This window comes from Pelophylax lessonae, assembly GCF_965119305.1.
Source record: "Pelophylax lessonae genome assembly, chromosome: 5".
In the NCBI taxonomy this organism is placed as follows: domain Eukaryota; kingdom Metazoa; phylum Chordata; class Amphibia; order Anura; family Ranidae; genus Pelophylax; species Pelophylax lessonae.
Window position 1 is genome coordinate 285,500,444 of NC_138772.1, and position 21,057 is coordinate 285,521,500.

Below are 21,057 nucleotides of genomic sequence, written 5' to 3' on the forward strand. Positions count from 1 at the left end.
CTGCAGTGCCACTGTGTGCCCACCCACCACTGATATACAAGGTGGCACAGCAGCTTGCAAAGTAAAAAAAATATATATTTTTTTTAAATTGCAGTTGCCTGGGTGCCAGTGACTGCTGTCAGGTCGACAGAGAGTGTACTGTGCCACTGCCCACCCACCACTGATATATAAGGTGGCACAGCAGCTTGCAAAGTAAAAAAAAATATATATTTTTTTAAATTGCAGTTGCCTGGGTGCCAGTGACTGCTGTCAGGTCCACAGAGAGTGTACTGTGCCACTGCCCACCCACCACTGATATATAAGGTGGCACAGCAGCTTGCAAAGTAAAAAAAGAAAAAGCCAGCCGCAGAGAAGCCATATTCCTGAAAATATAAGAAAAATGCTGTTTTTTAGGGGTTCTGGACATGCTACAGAGCTGAAACTTGACAGGTACACTTTTTAGACCCTCCAGACACTAAATACAAAAAATGACATGCCTGCCTAAAAAAATGCCCGCTAAATGCCTGCAAGAGAAAAAGCCAGCCGCAGAGAAGCCGTATTCCTGAAAATATAAGAAAAATGCTGTTTTTTAGGGGTTCTGGACATGCTACAGAGCTGAAACTTGACAGGTACACTTTTTAGACCCCCCAGATGCTAAATCCAAAGAAATATTTTATTTTTATTTTTTTTTAATTTTTCCAATAATTGGCTCTCTATCAAAAAATTATAATTTTTAAGAACTTTTTTTTGCGTGATCCCTCTCCGGCATGCCACAGTCCAGGTGTTAGTCCCCTTGAAACAACTTTACCATCACTATTGTGGCCAGAAAGAGTCCCTGTGTGTTTTAAAATTCGCCTGCCTATTGAAGTCTATGGCGGTTCGCCCGGTTCGCGAACATTTGCCGATGTTCGCGTTCGCCGTTCGCGAACGGCGAATTTTAGGTTCGCGACATCACTAAAGGAGAGGAGAACTCAGGAAAGGCTAACACCCCTTGAGATTTGTTTGCAGCAGAGGCAGAGTTTCCAGCTCAAATGAGAAATCAGTACCTCATTTGATTTCTGGCAGGATCAACATGAATATTTCTGTACTTGTAGTATTTTAAAAAGAGACAAAACATGAGGAAGTGTGCATGTATTGAAGAGATGTACTACTTTTTTTGTAATTTCGCCCCAGACATGCACCTTAACCTCCTTCCATGCAGCTGTTGTAAATAAATGGCTGGATATCGTCCTTACTAGGGCATGTGGACGTTCTTGTCTACTAGCGTTTTCATACTTAGTATGCATGCACACAAAGTTGAGGCTCCCACCATGGGCATCCGCAGAACTTTTTTCAGGGGGGGGGGGCATCTTTTTAAGGTCACCCATGCTCTGCCCCTTTTTGCCCCCCCCCCATAGATCCCCTTTAGAGCAGGGTCCCCATAGATCCCCCTTTAAAGCATGCCAGGGCCTCCATAGATCCCGCTTTATTCTTACCTTTTCACCTATATTCCCTATGCTACCAGGTTTTCCTGCACCACCAGGTACTTCAGGCACCCCCTGCAAAAAAAAATGATGTATATATATATATATATATATATATATATATATATATCCAATATGACCCCATTTAGAGAAGGCTAAGGTCCCCATAGATCCCCTCTAGGGCAAGCCAGGGTCCCCATAGATCCCCCTTTAGAGCAGGGTCCCCATAGATTCCCCTCTTAGAGCAGGCCAGGAAATATCCAGGGAGGGTGTGCTTGCCCCCCATGCGGACGACCATGGCCACTATCAGAGAGAGGAGAGCATCAGCTAAAAGGTACAGAAGCCTATTGGAGTGATTCTGTGCCATGTGATCTCTGTGATTAACAACCACAGCAAACAATGATGCAAACAGTGAACTATTGTTTACACTTTTGAACCATCCCCTTCCTCTCACAACTGATCCATTCATTAAATCCTTCAGCTACAGTAGAGGAAAGCTGTGAGGGGGGGGGGGTATTAAAGGGCCACTGACAACCAGTGTTGAAGGATTTTTCTGGGATGGATTTAAAATCCACAACAGCAAAAAACTTGGGAAATTTGGCCCTATAATACCCCATCTACTAGTGTACCCTAAATATCCCCTCCAATATACCCTCTTGGCACATTTCTCCCCAGTTCTTGGTTACCACTCCACCACCCTCTAAACCAGAAGAAAGCACTTCTGGTGGCAGGCCCCACCACTATAATCTGGACTAATCACTACCAGAGTTGCTTGCCGGAGCCCCCCCCCCCCCCCCCAACCCCAGCACTAATGATCCCAAGGGGGTGTTGGGGGTCTCTGGGGGTCCTGGTAAGTTACCAGTATCATAATTTTCATTTGTCATTGATGGTATGCAACAATGTTATAGCTTTTGTATGGAAATTGCCTGTACTGAGTGCCTTATGGTTTCTACTTTTCCTTAAATCTCTTCTATCGGACACTGGAATTTGTAAGTTTCTACTGTAATGTTTATATGTTTCTAAACTTCAATAAAAAATGTATTGTTCAAAGTGAAATAAAAAAGAAAATCCACAACAGAAAAATCCCAAAGTTCTTAATACTAAACATGTCAGAAATAACATAACATGTTGCTGCTAGCTTCTTAAATAAAGAAGGAATATTATATTGCATCTCGGTGCCTGGCATTCTAGTTGCTGATAGAACGGATTGCTTCAGTGGAAACTAAACAAGCCAAGCCAGCACCCGAGATGAGATTTTGGAGCATGGACCCTGATCTCACCTGAAACTGCATGTGAAATATTTAACCACCAAATAAAAGCACGATCTCATAAAAAGGAGAAAAATTGATTTGGGTTCAATGTTGCAAGACAGAGTGGATTTCAGTTAAACTATCACATCATTGAAAGCTGAAAAATTGCCTGGACATAAAGGGGATGAAACAAGCCAGTTCTTAAAGTAACACTAACCTCTATTTCTTCGGGTTAAGTTGTTTGTCTTTGTGATTTTTTTCTTTTTTTAATACAATATAAATGTACCACATTAACCCACAAATATGGCTTGCTCTTTTTCAAAAATTTAACAAAATAAATGATAAACAAACAACAACTAAGAATGTGTTTCTTAATTATTTAACTTTTATTACTGTTGCACCATTTATACAATTACATATATTTTCAATGCATCCATTTTACATCTTCCGTATTTTTTTGTTGTTTTTTTTTTTTTATCCTTTTGTTTCGGTTTTGCTTTTTTTTGTTATTTTTAAATAGTTTCTTGCTTTCCAATGAGTTTTGTGTTGGTGTCTGTGACATAGAATGGAAGAAAAACTGGAACTGCAAATCAACGCAGACTTTTTTTTTTTTTCTTTTTTAATTATTATTATTTCCACTGACCAATAAACAGAACTACAGGTGCACCCAACCACAGACATGCATTATTTCATCATGAGAAATCTAGGTAGACTAAGTAGGATGAGGATGTTGTTACTCCCAAAATATCTGGAGAGGAATAAGACAGCTAAAGTGGGATTTTGTTGGAAAAAGTCTGGCCTTTATTCATTGCATTAAAAAAAAAAAAAAAATAGACTGCAAATGAAAAAGAAAAAAAAAATAAATCTCTGAAAAAGATTTGATTGCCTTGGCACAAGCCCTATGGGCAAATTCAGAGAAAATATCTCCTGCAATCTCATTGCAGGAGGGAAAACAAATATCACTGTACGTTGACCTTCCATTTTATAGCTGCTGCTCAGGATGTACAAAAAATTCTTACAAACATCTATATAGCTAAACTTTTTTTTCTTTAAATTTACTTGACAGATTTGGTGGAATGTTTATTTTGTACATTTTGTCCCCCACAAAAATACTATTTGGATTTTTATATTGTTTCTGGGCATTACATGTATTTAATTCAAATCTAAATCAAGTTTGTTAGTATAGCTGAAAAAAAATAATCAAAAACAAAGAAAAAACATAACTGAAGGTTGTTTTAAGTGGTTATTTCAAACAGGCTGTCCATCTTACTCTTGAACTGCTACGGTTTGATCAGAATTAGCTGCTGGGGCCTCAGTAGCTTTAACTTCTTCAGCTGGTCCTGCAGGCTCAGAGGCCTTAGTAGAAGAACTAGGTGCTTCAGGTTCTGGAGACTTCACGGAAGATGGAGCAGGCTCACTGCTAGGTTTAGCGTCTGCAGCTGGAGCAGACTCAGTTTTGGCCTCTGGAGCGGAGGGAGCCTCAGTCTTTTTGGCTTCCCCATCCTCCTTGCTCTTCTCCTCTACTTTACTTGGTGCTGGTGCTTCTGAAGGCTGGGAAACCTTAGCCTCAGAGGTAGGTTCAGAGACTTTAGAGGCTTCACTACTGGCAGGTGCAGCAGAAACTGCAGCTGCTGGTTCCTCTTGCTTAGATGCAGGGGGTTCCGCACTCTGAGGTTCTGCCTTGGCTTCAGAAGGAGCCTCTGTCTTCTCAGATTCTGTTTTTTGTACAGCCTCCTTGTTATCTGCATCTTTGTCTCCTTCCTTGACCTCTGTCTTGTTTTCTGCCACTTGGGAATCCTTATCATTCTTCTCTTCCTTATTTTCCTTTGCATCTGCATTTTCTACAACAGGCTGGGATTCTTCATTGGCTTTAGTTGCCCCCTCTTCTTCCGTATTGGCATCATCAGCCTTTTTGTCCTTGTCTTTAGATTTGTCATCATTTACATTGTATCCCTTCTTCTTCTTGCTCAGCTTTCCTCCCATGTTTAAAGCCCTGGAATAGAAAAAAAAAAACAAAGGGTCACTGTTGCATCCAAAAGACTTTATTTCACATATTGATAAAGTTATGAAACCATGTTATTAAAGTTTTGATATAATCATATACTATGCAATACCTTTAGGAACATCACACGTTGCCAATATTGCAACAGAACTTTTAAACATCAATTTGAAATAATTTTAAATTAAAAAGAAAAATTCTGGACATGCTATATGTGAATCAAAGATTAGCAACTTCCCAGTCACCAGTCTATGGGCAGAGATGTATAGTAACTAAGTAGAACTACTTCACTACTGTACTTAAGTACCGAAAGGCGGTATCTGTACTTTCCTGGAGTATAATTTTTTTCTCCTACTTCCACTTTTACGTCACTACATTTTTTTGATGATTTCAATACTTCTACTCCAATATTTTTTTTTTTGTGCTGCATAGTTACTCGTTACAATTATAAAAATTACCACTGCCAGAACAGTAGATGGCAGGTTTCATGAAGCTCAAAACATGTGTATTATCAGCGCATACGAAAATAAATGCTACTGTATGTATAAATAAAAGCTGCATTTGAAATAATAAAAAACAATATGATGTTCAAACTTTTGACTTCTTTCTTTAATAACTACATAACACAGAACTTGTACTTTTACTTTCAGTACTTGAGTAGCAATTTTTTTTTCAAAACTACTGGTACTTTTACTTTCAGTACTTGAGTAGCAAATTTTTTTAAAAAAACTACTTGCAATACTTAAGTACAAAAAATGTTGAATACTTTAGTACTTCTACTCAAGTCACTTTTTGATTGAGCACTTCCACCTTCTGCTCAAGTCACTTTTTGATCAAGCACTTGTACTTTTACTCAAGTATGGGTTTCGAGTACTTTATAAAACTCTGTCTATGGGTGTACACATCTGCTAAACACAGCTCAAACCCAACAGTAGCACAGGCAATCCTGTGAATAATTCAAGAGGCTGATTTATTGTAATCTCTGCCAGCTCAACCATACCAATTTCTAAGGTGAATTAAAGGGTTGTTCAGTACCCCTTCTGAGTTATAAGATCTGTAGATATTTAGTGCCTGGGCTGCAAAATAACTTGTCCATAATTACAGTTATTATTTTTTCAGGTTATAGTCCTAAAACAAAACTAAAGTTTATATGTATGAAAGCAAAGCCAGAGAGCAACCTACCGAATCCAAAATTCTGATAAACTTTTAAATGCTGAAATATGGTAAACTACTCTCATCAACTGCACTCAGCCATAATAAAGGTCTACTATACTATACTATACTATACTATACTATACTATACACTAAAGCATCCAGGAACTACTTACTGCAAATTCATTTTTTCACATCCCATCTTTTATGTCACCTAAAATAAAAACTGCAAACTAAAATATATCATACAGTAGCTATAGAGAGATGCATCAAAAGTCATCTAACTAAATATGTAAAAGTGTCCTCATTCTGCCACACAAAAACACTAAAGCAATCTTCTACAAAATCTTGGGCTGACTAACTGTCACATGCAATAAGCAACAAAGCACAATTTTTTAATGTCAAGTGACAGGTAGGTTCAAGCATTATAAACCTGATCTCACTACTTTAAGGGTTACTCTTGCGTAATAGCCAAATCTAACTAAATTAAAGAATATGTACATACTTCACCATCGGTACATCTTATATACAGTGGGTACGGAAAGTATTCAGACCCCCTTAAATTTTTCACTCTTTGTTATATTGCAGCCATTTGCTAAAATCATTTAAGTTCATTCTTCTTCCTCATGAATGTACACATAGCACCCCATACTGACAGAAAAACACAGAATTGTTGACATTGTTGCAGATTTATTAAAAAAGAAAAACTGAAATATCACATGGTCCTAAGTATTCAGACCCTTTGCTCAGTATTTAGTAGAAGCCCCCTTTTGATCTAATACAGCCAGGAGTCTTTTTGGGAAAGATGCAACAAGTCTTTCACACCTGGATTTGGGGATCCTCTGCCATTCCTCCTTGCAGATCCTCTCCAGTTCTGTCAGGTTGGATGGTAAACGTTGGTGGACAGCCATTTTTAGGTCTCTCCAGAGATTCTAAATTGGGTTTAAGTCAGGGCTCTGGCTGGGCCATTCAAGAACAGTCACGGAGTTGTTGTGAAGCCACTCCTTCGTTATTTTAGCTGTGTGCTTAGGGTCATTGTCTTGTTGGAAGGTAAACCTTCGGCCCAGTCTGAGGTCCAGAGCACTCTGGAGAAGGTTTTTGTCCAGGATATCCCTGTACTTGGCCGCATTCATCTTTCCCTCGATTGCAACCAGTCGCCCTGTCCCTGCAGCTGAAAAACACCCCCACAGCATGATGCTGCCACCACCATGCTTCACTGTTGGGACTGTATTGGACAGGTGATGAGCAGTGCCTGGTTTTCTCCACACATACCGCTTAGAATTAAGGCTAAAAAGTTCTATTTTGGTCTCATCAGACCAGAGAATCTTATTTCTCACCATCTTGGAGTCCTTCAGGTGTTTTTTAGCACACTCCATGCGGGCTTTCATGTGTCTTACACTGAGGAGAGGCTTCTGTCGGGCCACTCTGCCATAAAGCCCCGACTGGTGGAGGGCTGCAGTGATGGTTGACTTTCTACAACTTTTTCCCATCTCCTGACTGCATCTCTGGTGCTCAGCCACAGTGATCTTTGGGTTCTTCTTTACCTCTCTCACCAAGGCTCTTCTCCCCCGATAGCTCAGTTTGGCCGGACGGCCAGCTCTAGGAAGGGTTCTGGTCGTCCCAAACGTCTTCCATTTGAGGATTATGGAGGCTACTGTGCTCTTAGGAACCTTAAGTGCAGCAGAAATCTTTTTGTAACCTTGGCCAGATCTGTGCCTTGCCACAATTCTGTCTCTGAGCTCTTCAGGCAGTTCCTTTGACCTCATGATTCTCATTTGCTCTGACATGCATTGTGATCTGGAAGGTCTTATATAGACAGGTGTGTGGCTTTCCTAATCAAGTCCAATCAGTATAATCAAACACAGCTGGACTCAAATGAAGGTGTAGAACCATCTCAAGGATGATCAGAAGAAATGGAAAGCACCTGAGTTAAATATATGAGTGTCACAGCAAAGGGTCTGAATACTTAGGACCATGTGATATTTCAGTTTTTCTTTTTTAATAAATCTGCAACAATGTCAACAATTCTGTGTTTTTCTGTCAGTATGTGGTGCTATGTGTACATTCATGAGGAAGAAGAATGAACTTAAATGATTTTAGCAAATGGCTGCAATATAACAAAGAGTGAAAAATTTAAGGGGGTCTGAATACTTTCCGTACCCACTGTATATATATATATTTTTTTTTCACTTTTAACAGTATCCTCTGCCAGTAATTACAGTTTCCAAACCAGAAAGCATGGTAGGCAAGCTTTAAACAATGTGCTCTTTAGCATTTGTCTTGTAGATGGTAAATGCACCATGAACACCTTGCTTTTATGTAATGTTTAGGTCACATTTTGAAGGGATTTGCACTGGTTTAAAAGGATATAAATTTATTTTATGAATGCAAAATCACTTTTGACAACTTACACGTTATGAATATGTATCTCAAAAAAATTGATAAATATCAATGAATGTATGTACAGTATCTCACAAGAGTGAGTACACCCCTCACAGCTTGTAAAGATTTTATTATATCTTTTTATGTGACAACACAGAAGAATTGACACTTTGCTACAATGTAAAGGAGTGTACAGCTTGTAGAACGGTGTAAATTTGCTGTCCCCTCAAAATAATTATACAGCAATTCATGTCTAAACCACTGGCAATAAGAGTACACCCCTAGGTGAAAATTTCCAAATTGGGCCCAAAGTGTCAATATTTTGTGAGGCCATCATTTTTTTTCCCCAGCACTGCCATAACCCTTTTGGGCATATAGTTCACCAGAGCTTCACAGGTTGCCCCCTGAGTCCTCTTCCACGCCTCCATGACGACATTACAGAGCTGGTGGATGTTAGAGACCTTGCGCTCCTCCACCTTCCATTTGAAGATGTCCCACAGAGCCTCAATAGGGTTTAGGTCTGGAGACATGCTTGGCCAGTCCATCACCTTTACCCTCAGCTTCTTTAGCAAGGCAGTGGTTGTCTTGCAGGTGTGTTTGGGGTCGTTATCTCGTTGGAATACGGCCCTGCGGCCCAGTCTCCGAAGGGAGGAGATCAGTATGTGACAGTACATATTGGCATTTATGGTTCCCTCAATGAACTGTAGCTCCCCAGTGCCAGCAGCACTCATGCAGCCCCAGTCCATGACACTCCCACCACCATGCTTGACTGTAGGCAAGACACACTTGTGTTTGTACTCCTTCCCTGGTTGCCGCCACACACGCTTGACACCATCTGAACCAAATAAGTTTATCTTGGTCTCATCAGACCACAGGACATGGTTCCAGTATTCCATATCCTTCGTCTGATTGTCTTCAGCAAACTGTGGGCTTTTTTGTGCATCTTCTTTAGAAGAGGCTTCCTTCTGGGAGGGCAGCCATGCAGATCAATTTGATTCAGTGTAAGGCATATGGTCTGAGCACTGACAGGCTGACCTCCCACTCCTTCAACCTCTGCAGCAATGCTGGCAGAACTCATACGTCTATTTCCCCCAAGACAACCTCTGGATCGGGCGCTGAGCATGTGCACTTAACTTCCTTGGTTGACCATGGCGAGACCTGTTCCGAGTGGAACCTGTCCTGTAAAACCGCTCTATGGTCTTGGTCACTGTGCTACAGCTCAGTTTCAAGGTCTTGGCAATCTTCTTACAGTCTAGGTCATCTTTATGTAGAGCAACAATTCTTTTGTTCAGATCCTCAGAGTTTTTTTGCCATGAGGTGCCATGTTGAACTTTCAGTGATCAGTATGAGAGTGAAAGCGATAACACTAAATTTAACACACCTGCTCCCCATTCACACCTGAGACCTTTTAACACTAAGGAGTAACAGGACACCGGGGAAGGAAAATGGCTAACTGGGCCCAATTTAGAAACTTTCACTTAGGTGTGTACTCACTTTTTTTGCCAGCGGTTTAGACATTTATGGCTGTGTGTTGAGTTATTTTGAGGGGACAGCAAATTTACACTGTTATACAAGCTGTACACTCACTCCTTTACATTGTAGCAAAGTGTTATTTCTTCAGTGTTGTCACATGAAAAGGTATAATAAAATATTTATAAAAATGTGAGGGGTGTACTCACTTTTGTGAGATATTGTAAACATATGTAAAGCGCTGCGTAAATTGACAGATCTATACAAGAACCTGTAATAAATAAAAATAAATAAATTAATACTTCTGCAGTGTTTGCAAGGATTGCACTAAGGGCACTGGCTGCAGCCTCAATCAAATCTCTTGATGCAAAGTTCTGGCAGTATCACATCACATAGCCTCTGTCTGCAGGAATGACTATATAGAGACTGGGGACCAAGAGATAATAGAGACAGTGCTCTTTTATTGAGCAGTCACCATACACAACTATATAAAAGCAATAAAAAACCGCAGTCATTCTTACACATTTCATCATAATATTTTTCAAGGGACAATCCCTACAAGCACTGTGCCAGTGTTATGCGCAAACTTGGGATTCTAGCTCTTAGACCTATGTTTTAGTCCAATAGCGGCGGTGATTTACCTTCTACTTTTTATCTACCTCTGTGCAACTTTTGACGTTTACCAAGAAACAGCAATGTTGTGGAAATTGTCAATGAAAATTTTTCGGATACTTATTTTACACAATGACTTTTGTATTCCTTCACATTCAAGCAAGTGTTTTTAGACACTTCTTTGGACTTTTGTTTATGCATAGGGTGTGATTTCTGTATTGGAGAGCACTGCCTCTGTTACTGAAACCCCCCCTTCTTAGCTGCAATGTCTAGGAGACATTACGGTACAGTATGCGAGACACAAATGAAGGAGTATTTCGCTCAGTCAGGGAAGATGAACACCGCCTATAGCAAAATGGCGGCCAGATGGGGATTTCATTGTCCTGACTAGACATCATATGACACCCTTCAGAACAAGCCGCTCGTGCGTAGCAACCGGTGGTGCGGGTGTTCCTCGGACACACCGTATCTCCGATCACAGTAAAGAGCCTATGATGTAGGCGTTTTACCATGTGATCAGCTGTGCCTAATCACAGCGAATCACAGTATAAATAGGAAGTGCCGACTATCAACATTCCTCTACTTACGCTGGCAGCGCGTTGGTAGAGGAGAGCTGATAAGCGGCTTTCCTGATGCAGGGGATCTGCACTGAAATTCAGTGCATTGATTGGCAGTGCAGTCCCATCAGCGATGCCTACCAGTGCAGCCTATCAGTGCCATTCAGTGCCGCCTAACAGTGCACATTGGTGAAGGAGAAAAATGACTTATTAACCACTTTAAGACTGGAAGGATTTGCCACCTTAATAACCAGGCCCTATTTTGCGATTCGTCACTGTGTTATTTTAACGGACAATTGCGCAGTCGTGCGATGCTGAACCCTAATAAAATTGGTGTCCTTTTTTTCCCACAAATATAGCTTTCTTTTGGTGGTATTAGATCACCTGCGCAATTTTTATTTTTTGCGCTTTAAACAAAAAAAGAGCAACAATTTTGAAAATGACACTTTTGGGGGGACCAGTAACAATACTACAGTAATCAATGCTGCATAATTTTAACCCCTTCCCTGGAAGGGAAGGGGTTAAAATTATAGGTGATCAAGGGGTTAAATGTGAGCCTAGGGGAGCGATTCTAACTGTAGGGTGGCGGGGCTTCTGAAATGACCATAGAGACATGTGATCCTATATAGAAGGCTCTATGATCATTGCAGGGAGAAGGACGGTCGGCTGTGTTTACAACAGCTGATCGTTCTTCTCTCTCAGCGGGGAATGATCGCGGGTGTCAGGCGGCAATCAGAGCCGCTTGACACACACATCGGCTTCCCCGCTGACTAGCAAAGGAGGGAGCGCGCCGTCGGCAGCACGCACTCGCCCCCTAGCCTCCTGAGAGCGAGCGTTGTATACCTACGTCGCTTTGCCCCGGAGCGGCTGCCTGCCGCAGTATATCTGCAGTGGACGGTCGTAAAGTGGTTAAAACTAAATTTTGTAACAGAAACTAAGAAAAAAAAAGTTGTGCTCTTTTTTTAAAAGATCCATCTGTCTCAAAAAAAAAAGATAAAAATTTTGTTTGGATACAACATTGCATGACTGGTGTTTTTTCTGCTCCCCAAATGCCTGGCAAAGCAGCTTACAATGGATAACATGGACAGCAGACAGAGCTGTTCACATTTAAAAAAACATTTAGGCTGGGTTCACACTATTGCGATGTTAGACATCGCATGCCATTCACACCGCATTGCTGTGCAGTTCACATGCAAAGTCTGTGTGATGCAAATTCAAATTCAGCCATACAAACTGTATGGCTGAATTCACATTGCATTCAGAAAAAAATGGTGCAGGACCCTTTTTTGCTCCGCACTGGAATTGAATCGCATGGGTGTTCACGGTCTGCCCGAGACATGTGATGTGGAAACCCACACTGGAATCGCGATGGTTCCCGCATCGCAATAGTGTGAACTCAGCCTATGTGTTTGTGCTGCTAAGCTGCAAAAATGAAGGTGCATGTTGAGTCTGGTGGGGGTAAGGTAATATATAAATAAATAAATAAATAATATATATATATATATATATATATATATATATATATATATATATATATATATATAGTATCTATCAATTGGAGGGTCAGCAGAATATGCACGGTTTGCCTTCATATCAGCGTTCAAATTTTTTGCACGTGTAAACTTGGCCTAAGAACGCAGTCAGAGGTGCTCATTATATGGGGTGACCAGCCATTCCCAGCTTCCAGGGACCGTCCCCACCTTCAAAGTGCTGTCCTGGATCAAAAAAGGGTCCCCAATTGTGTCCCCGGTAGCTATGTGGTAATCATACCTAGTCCTGAATGCTGTACAGGGATCAGTGCTGCCTTGCAGAGTACACAGCAGTGTCTGCTGAGGAGTTTCCACGGCAACCATCTCTGGCTCCAGGCTGCAGCAGAGGAACTATACTCCCCGGGAACTTTTGTTCCAATCTTTGTTTCCCGTTTGGGAAGGAAATGATTTACTGTTTGACCAATGTGAAATTGGAGAATTGGAGAGGAACCAGAATGGGGTTTACATAGCTAGTGCTGGCAGGAGGTGGGAAACTGTCCTGTTGCGCACTTGGAATGTGCTTCCTTAGTTCCATTATATCCAAATGACATCATTTTCAGAAATCGAAAGAGAACCTGCCATCAGTGAGCCTTCTGTACATAACAGTTTTGAATTTGAGGTCCACCAAGATTTTTCTTGAGGAGAATGGGTTTGCGAAATGTAGTGATCTCCAAGTGCCGGTTCACACTTGTGCGGTTTGCGAGATCGCATATAATTCGGAGCGCATTGCTCCTTCATTACATGCGATCGGAGGTGCGGATGCGAGTTCAGCCATACACTTTGTATGGCTGAATTCGCAGCGCATCCGCCATACACTTTGTATGGCTGAATTTGCAGCGCATCCGCAGCAAACTCGCACATGAGGCTTTTTTTGAGCCGCATCAGAATCGAATCGCACAGTGGTTCACACTTGTGCAATCCGATTCTGTGCGTACTTGCAGATCGCACTGCGATGTGCGATCGCAACTGGGGGTGTCGTAACTTTTAATTGACACCCCCTGCATATCGCATATGGCAGTGTGAACTGCCAGATGTGCGGATGCGATGCAGGAACACGCTGCATATTCGCAGTGTTCCCGCATTGCACAATTGTCAACCGAGCCTAAAGGGAAGCTGTACATTAACCACTTGCAGGCCAGCTGCCGTAGTTTTACTGCGGCAGGTCGGCTCTGTCCCGCAAAATGACAAACCTGTACGTCGCTTAGCGGGGACGCTAGTGGGTGTGCGTGTGCGCGGCCAGAGGCAAGTGCCGATTGGCCACAGGGGGAGCCAATCAGTAGATCCAGTGGCCACGATTGCCACCGGGCACCTGCGATCGCTCCCCGTGAAGAAAGAATGGTGGTCTGCCGTTGTAAACACGGCAGACCACTGCTCTGTCAGTAATGAACACAGGGATCCTGTGTTCCTCTTATTTAGGAACACAGGTCTCTGTGTTCATGCGGCAAGCCCATCCCCCCCCCACACACAGTTAGAAAACACCTCCTAGGGACACACTTAACCCCCTTCCCTGCCAGTGTCATGACTACAGTAACAGAGCATATTTTAGCACTGATTACTATAGTAATGTCACTGGCCCCCCAAAAGTGTAAAAAATATCAGTTAGGGATCCGATCTGTTCGGCGCAATGTCGCAAACCCGCTAAAAATTGCTGATCGATGCCATTACTAGTATAAAAAAAAATACATAAATTAGTTTGTAGACGCGATAACTTTTGCGCAAACCAATCAATATATATTTATTGGGATTTTTTTTACCAAAAAATATGTAGCAGAATACAAATTGGCCTAAAATGATGAAAAAAAAATAGATTTTTACATTTTTATTGGGAATGTTATAAAGCAGAAAGTAAAAAATATATATATTTTTTTTTTCAGAATTGTTGCTTTTTTTTTTGTTTATAGCGCAAAAAATAAAAACCGTAGAGGTGATCAAATACCACCAAAAGAAAGCTCTATTTGTGGGGAAAAAAGGACATCCATTTTATTTGGATACAGCGTCGCATGACTGCACAATTGTCAGTTAAAGTAACGCAGTGCCGTATCGCAAAAAATGGCCTGCTCATTAAGGGGGTAAAATCTTCCGGTCCACAGGTTACTTATTATGGACTTTACCTAAATTCAACCTTGCTATGATACCCTACACATCCCAGTCAGCAAAAACCTGGAGGCTTTCCTAGATCTTGTGGCACTATACGTGGATGGGGAATACCTTCTCACGCCCCCCTCCCCAACTCCCATTTCCCCTCCTTCTTCCTCGGCTCCAGTGAAAATCTGCCGGCTTGCCCAGATTTTGTGGCACTTTCATGCATTAAGGTTCCACCCCACCCCCCCTTTACTTATATGTGCCTGCGAGCCTGTCACTTGTGGAACAGTATATGGAAGTATTTTGCAAATAAAAGGACTGTGGCATATGTATGATTGTATATACATCAACTAGGCACAGAACTCTTACTTTATAAAGTGTAACTTTATGAAAAAAATCGTGGATAGGCAGGATTTCGATTGTAGAAGAGATCTACTACTTCAAAACCAGGCCATTTCTCATACATGAAAAAATTTGCATTTTTTTGTTACAAAATTATTTAGAACGCCCAAGCATTATTTTCTGAATGCAAAGTCTCGTTCCTCTGAGTAAAAAGATGCCTAACTTGTCGTGTTTTAAAACTGAATACACCTGTGCAAAGGCAACCGACTATGGTACCTAAATATTTCTGTAGGTGATGCTTTATAAGCCTTTACAGGTTACACAGGAGGTCTGGTGCTAGTATTATTGCTCTCACTGACAATACATTACATGTGTGGTGCGATCACTGTTTATGAGTGCAGGCTCTACATGAAGGTTCACATTCACATTGCACAGGGTGACAGGGGCACTTTAAGAATTGATTTAATTATTTATTTTTTCTTTGTACCTTAACCACTTGCCGACCGCCGCACGACTATTTACTGCGGCGGTCAGCCCCTCACAGGCAAATCGACGTAGTACAACGTCGCTAGCCTGTGAGGGTCTAGAGAGCTCCCGCGCGGTCACGGACCCCCCCCCCCCCCTGCGTGTGTGACTGGCGGATCCGATGTCCGCCGGTCACTCGCTATCGTCGGGGGGAGAGGGAGAAAGGCAGACGGCTAATGTAAACAAGCCGCCTGTCATTCTCCCCTGTGTAGGAATAGTGATCATAAGGTTCTACTATGTAGGACCGTTGATCACCGTTCCTACACCTCAAGCCACAGTCAATCACGCCCCTAGGGACACACATAACCCCTCCCTCTCAAAAAAAGTTAACCCCTTCACTGCCAGTGTAATTTTACAGTAACAGTGCATATTTATAGCACTGATTACTGTAGTAATGCCACTGGTAACCCCAAAAGTGTCAAAAATGGTAAAAATGTCAGTCAAGGGTCTGATCTGTCCACCGCAATGTCGCAGTACCGCAAGAAAAATCGCAGATCGCCGCCATTACGCGTTAAAAAAAAAACAACAAAAATGACAAAAATCTTTCCCTTTGTTAGTAAACGTAATAACTTTTGCGCAAACCAATCAAAATACGTTTTTTTGCAATTTATTTTACCAAACATATGTAGCATAAAACAAATTGGCCGAAAATGTTAAAAAATTTAGATTTTTACATTTTTTGGGGGGGGAATTTCATATAAAAAAAAAATGTGAAAAATATTGTTTAGAAATAACAGAAGTTCCTCTCTCACTGTTTAGTGAATCCTTTGTGACTGGTTGCATCTTAACCACTTGCCGACCGCCGCACGACTATCTACGTTGGCGTTCAGCCCCTCACAGGCAAAGTGACGTAGGGCTACGTCACTAGCTTGTGAGGGTCTAGGGAGCGAGCGCCCGCCGCCGGAGGTGTGGTCACGGACCCCCCCCGCGCGTGTGACCGGCGGACCCGATGTCCACCGGTCACTCTGCGATCGGCGGGGGAGAGGGAGAAAGTCAGGCGGCTTGTGTAAACAAGCTGCATGTCATTCTCCTCTGTGTACTATGTAGAACCGTTGATCACTCCTCATACGTTTGAAGCCACAGCCAATCACAGTAGAAAGCACGCCCCTAGGGACACACATAGCCCCTCCCTTTCAAAAAAGTTAACCCCTTCACTGCCAGTGTATATTTACAGTAACAGTGCATATGTATAGCACTGATTACTGTAGAAATGTCACTGGTAACCCCAAAAGTGGCAAAAATGTCAGTCAAGGGTCTGATCTGTCCGTCGCAATACCGCAAAAAAAAAAAAAAAAAAATCGCAGATCGCCGCCATTACGCGTTAAAAAAACAACAAAAATGACAAAAATCTTTCCCTTTGTTAGTAAACGCGATAACTTTTGCACAAACCAATCAAAATACGCTTTTTGCAATTTTTTTTACCAAACATAGGTAGCATAAAACAAATTGGCCGAAAATGTTAAAAAATTTTGATTTTTAAATTTTTTGGGGGGGGAATTTCATATAAAAAAAATGTGAAAAATATTGCTATTTTTGCAAAAATTTACGCTCTTTTTTTGTTTATAGCGCGTGATCAAAAAAAAAAAAAAAAAAAAAAAAAAAAAAAAAAAAAAATCGCACAGGTGATCAAATACCACCAAAAGAAAGCTCTGTTTGTGGGGAAAAAAAAGGACGCCAAATTCGTTTAGGTACAGCGTCGCACGACCGCGCAATTGTCTGTTAAAGTCACGCAGTGCCGAATCGCAAAATACCCCCTGGTCAGGAAGGGGGTAAAATCTTCCGGGGCTTAAGTGGTTAAACGGGCTTCCTGGTGGGACAAGAGAGCCTGGTAAATGAGGCGGTGGGAGGAGGGGGATCCTCTTCTACCCCCTGTAAAAGTGATCAGGTGACTATATAGCTGTTTGGATCATATTTACTGTGTAGAGAATCGCCAGCTGAACAAAATTATACCAGGATCATGGCTGCAGGTACTATCCAGCTATCACCAGCATTTCTCAAAGACATTATATATATATATATATATATATATATATGCATACCTCGATCAGTAAATGGTTTCCCTTACCTGCCTGTCCACACAGCTCAGTGAAGAATTTCGGCAGTGCCGAGTGACTGAACTCATGCACATGTCCACACAGTCACCCCAGGCCAACCTATTAAAATGGCTGGGGATCGATACCTGGAAGCCACCATGCTAAAGAGGTCAGCAGCCGGATAGGAGCCCTGGGGGATCACAGCGCTAAAGAGGCTAGTATAGTTCGCTTTCAGTTACTTTCACTTTAAAGCGGAGTTCCACCCTGAAAATTTTTTTTAGATAAAAATACCCCCGGGACAGTCAGGGCTAGTGCATTTAAGCAATGATAGCCTCTGAACTGTCCACTGTTTCACTTACCTTTTAAAAGAAATACTTACCTTGAAAATATCTTGTCCAGCGCTGCCATCTCAGGTGTGGGCAGCTGAAGCCAGAGCATCCTCTTCGGTTGTCTCCTTCGGTGACGTGGGAGTCCCAGAATGCCCTGCACCGGCCCTGCTCGTCACTTCCGATGCAGGCATGTCATCCCTGCACAGCTTCTGGGCATGCCCAGAAGCGGTTCAGCAGGGAATGACGCGCCTGCACCGAAAGTGACGAGCAGGGCCGGTGCAGACGCATGGACTCCTGGGATCGAGGAAGTGACGGCACGGGCCGCAGCCGCAGAGGGAGGAAGAGGAAGGAAGGTAAGTATATTTTCTTTAAAAACAAGGTAAATGAATAAAAAAAAAATGGTTTTTAATTATCCAATTGTTTTTCAGGTAAATTAAAGCAAGCGGACCGTGAAAAGTTCATTTTGAGGGTGGAACTCCGCTTTAAGGTGCAATCTTAATACCCATCATTCTCAGATGCAAGCAATGTGTGCCACAGAACACATTTCTGTTTTCTTTTACAGGGTGCCCTAAGCCTTTCATAATCCTAGTCATGCTTACACTTTGTATCTGTAAATCCAGGTAGATCACCCTCATGGAAATTGTTAATGTTTACATATTATTTATTCTGTTTAAATAGTTTGAAATTGGAGATTGGATTTGCGAGTGTAGACAATACCCTGGATTTCATTTGGAAAATGTGGTCACCTTTTCATTTTATCAAAGAGATTTTCCAGGAACCATTATTGATATGACTGTACAAGACCAATGTAAACTGTCCCTCAATAGGCTACCACTCTCCTCTTCTGTTTAAACAGTGTGAAATCTGCCAATAGTGAACCCTCTTCTTAGATCCAGTAGGAAGGTAGAGGGGCTCCCTTGGAACTAGAGGCCATCTCCCTGACAGGGGAGGGCTGGGGCAGGGGGGCAATTGCCCCCTGGGCCGCTCTGATGCCCCATAAAAAAAGGCTGCCTCTGCCACAGACATGCCTAAAGGGTTCTTGGTGAAGAGAAATAAAAAAGGTCCCTGCCACTGACCTACTGAGTGCGGGTTGAAGACAAGGACAGAGCGCAGAAACCCCCCAGCATGGACGGTATAAACTGTGTCTGAGCAGAGGCCGGTTACGTGCCCCACTGGAGACCCTTCTACCCCAGCCAGCCCTGACCGAGCTGTCCCAGCTCCCAACAGTCCCAGTCGGGAACCCGGATTCAGAAGGTAAGTGGAGAGTGTTTAGAGCAGGGCTTCAGCTTGGAATGGGGGTCAGGAAGAGGACGGGAAGAAGGAGAGTGGGAGGGGGGCCGAGTCGCTGCACCATGGGCCTCTGGTTTGTACTTGACCCATGGGCCATAAGTTGCCAGTCTGCCCCTGCTCCCTGACAACAATCTGTACAATCTGGTGACCAGTTTGAAATGGAGGAACAAAGAATAATGAGGGACCGCAAGACATTATCTGGAGTCGTTCTTTGAAGAGTTCACCTCGAGGCAGAAACAAAACTATGACCCCAGGTACTCTATTAAAAAATATTTGGCCTCCTGAAATACTGGCTTTCAGTCTGACACACATGAATAAATCGGATATAAAAATAAATACTTTTTTCATTTCTCCTGGTGAGTGGCATTCCTTCAGAGGTTCCCAGATAATGGGAAAGTACCCCCATTAGTTGCAAGAAGACGATGACGTCACTGCTGTAATTGGCACAACAGAACATAGGTACTCTCCAGGGAAAATTGTAGTATAAAACTATTACTGTAACAAATAAAGCGGAGTCATTTCACAATCATGAAGTTTTCTGTTCTTTCCAAATAAACAAAATTCTCCAGAAACATAAACAAGAGTATGTACAATCCACGCTTGGATTGAAAATTCTGGTAGGCAACGTCAAAATTTACTTCGAAGATAACTTTTTTTTTAACCACTTGACCCCCAGGCCAATTCAGAAACTTCTCACATACATGTAAAAAAATCAGCATTTTTTTTTTTACTAGATAATTACTTAGAACCCCCCCAAAAAAAAAAAAAAAAAAAAAAAAAAAAAAAATATATTATATTATATATATATATATATATATATATATATATATATATATATATATATATATATAATTTTTTTTTTTTTTTTTTTTTTTTTTTTATTATGTCACATAATATTTGCACAGCAGTATTTCAAACACAATTAAAAAAAATACCCTTTTATAAATTTAGTACACACAAACAATATAAAACCCCATTTGTTTGTTTGGTATAATGCAAAATATGATGTTACTCCAAATAAATAGATACCCAACATGTCACACTTTAGGACTGCACATGTCCGTGGAATGGCAAAAAAACTATAGTACTTAAAATTTGGCTTCGTAGGTAAAGCTTTAAGAGCCTTTACAGGTTACCAGCTTAGAGTTGCACAGGAAGTCTGGTGCTAGAATGTTTTGCTCTCACTTTATTGTTTGCCGCGATACCTCACGTGTGATGCGATCGCTGTTTACATATGCATGTGGTCCGTTATTTAACCAATTGCCGACCGCTCGCCGCAGATATACTGTGGCAGGCTGGTTATTGGGTACTTCAGTTCGCGGGAGCACCCCCATTAGGCAGCGGGAAAGCCAATCCATGGGGCCGGTGGCCGTGATTCCCCTGGGCACCGGCGTTCGCTCCCTGTGGAGAGAGAATGACGGTCTGCTGTTGTAAACCCAACAGACCATTGTTCTCACTGGAATGAACACAGAGCGCCTGTGTTCCTCCTATTTAGGATCACAGGTCTTTGTGTTGATTCCACAAGTCCCTCCCCCATACAGTAAGAAGCTTAACCCTTTGATCACCCCTGGGTTAACCCATTCCCTGCCAGTGTCATTATTACAGTAACAGTGCATATTTTTAGCACTGATTACTGTAGTAATGTTACTGGTCCCCCCCAAAAAGTGTCAAAAAATGTCAGTTAGGGGTCCGATTTGTCCGCCGCAATGTCGCAGTCCCACTAAAAATCGCAGCTTGCACCAAACGCCATGACCGTTTAATTGCCTGGTAAAATAACGCAGTGCCAAATCGCAAAAAAATGGCCTGGGGGTAAAACATTTTTGGTCCAGAAGTGGTTAAATTTATGGAGGTTTTTTTTACACAGTCTTTAAAAAAATGTTATTCAATTTATTGCTATCACAAGGGATGCACAACACCTTTTCTGATAGCTGGGGCAGTGACAGGTATTAGACCCAGATCTCTCTTTGCCCTGAAAGCATCTGATCAAACCGAGAAACAACAAACCAAAACCTGAAGTGATAAAATACTTGTCTTCGTTTAATAGATCATAGAGATGATTGGGG

General features: G+C 41.9%; 1 protein-coding gene across 1 annotated transcript in view; it reads right to left on the reverse strand.

Moving 5' to 3' along the window:
- Positions 1-3,057: 3,057 nt before the first annotated feature.
- The window catches only part of BASP1 (brain abundant membrane attached signal protein 1), a 117,564-nt gene continuing 99,564 nt past the window's right edge, over positions 3,058-21,057 (reverse strand). Inside the window, exon 2 of the mRNA XM_082259246.1 lies at positions 3,058-4,685. Within this exon, the coding sequence (XP_082115372.1) occupies positions 3,959-4,675 (717 nt within the window). The 5' untranslated portion in view covers positions 4,676-4,685 and the 3' untranslated portion in view covers positions 3,058-3,958. The remainder of the gene's footprint in view (positions 4,686-21,057) is intronic.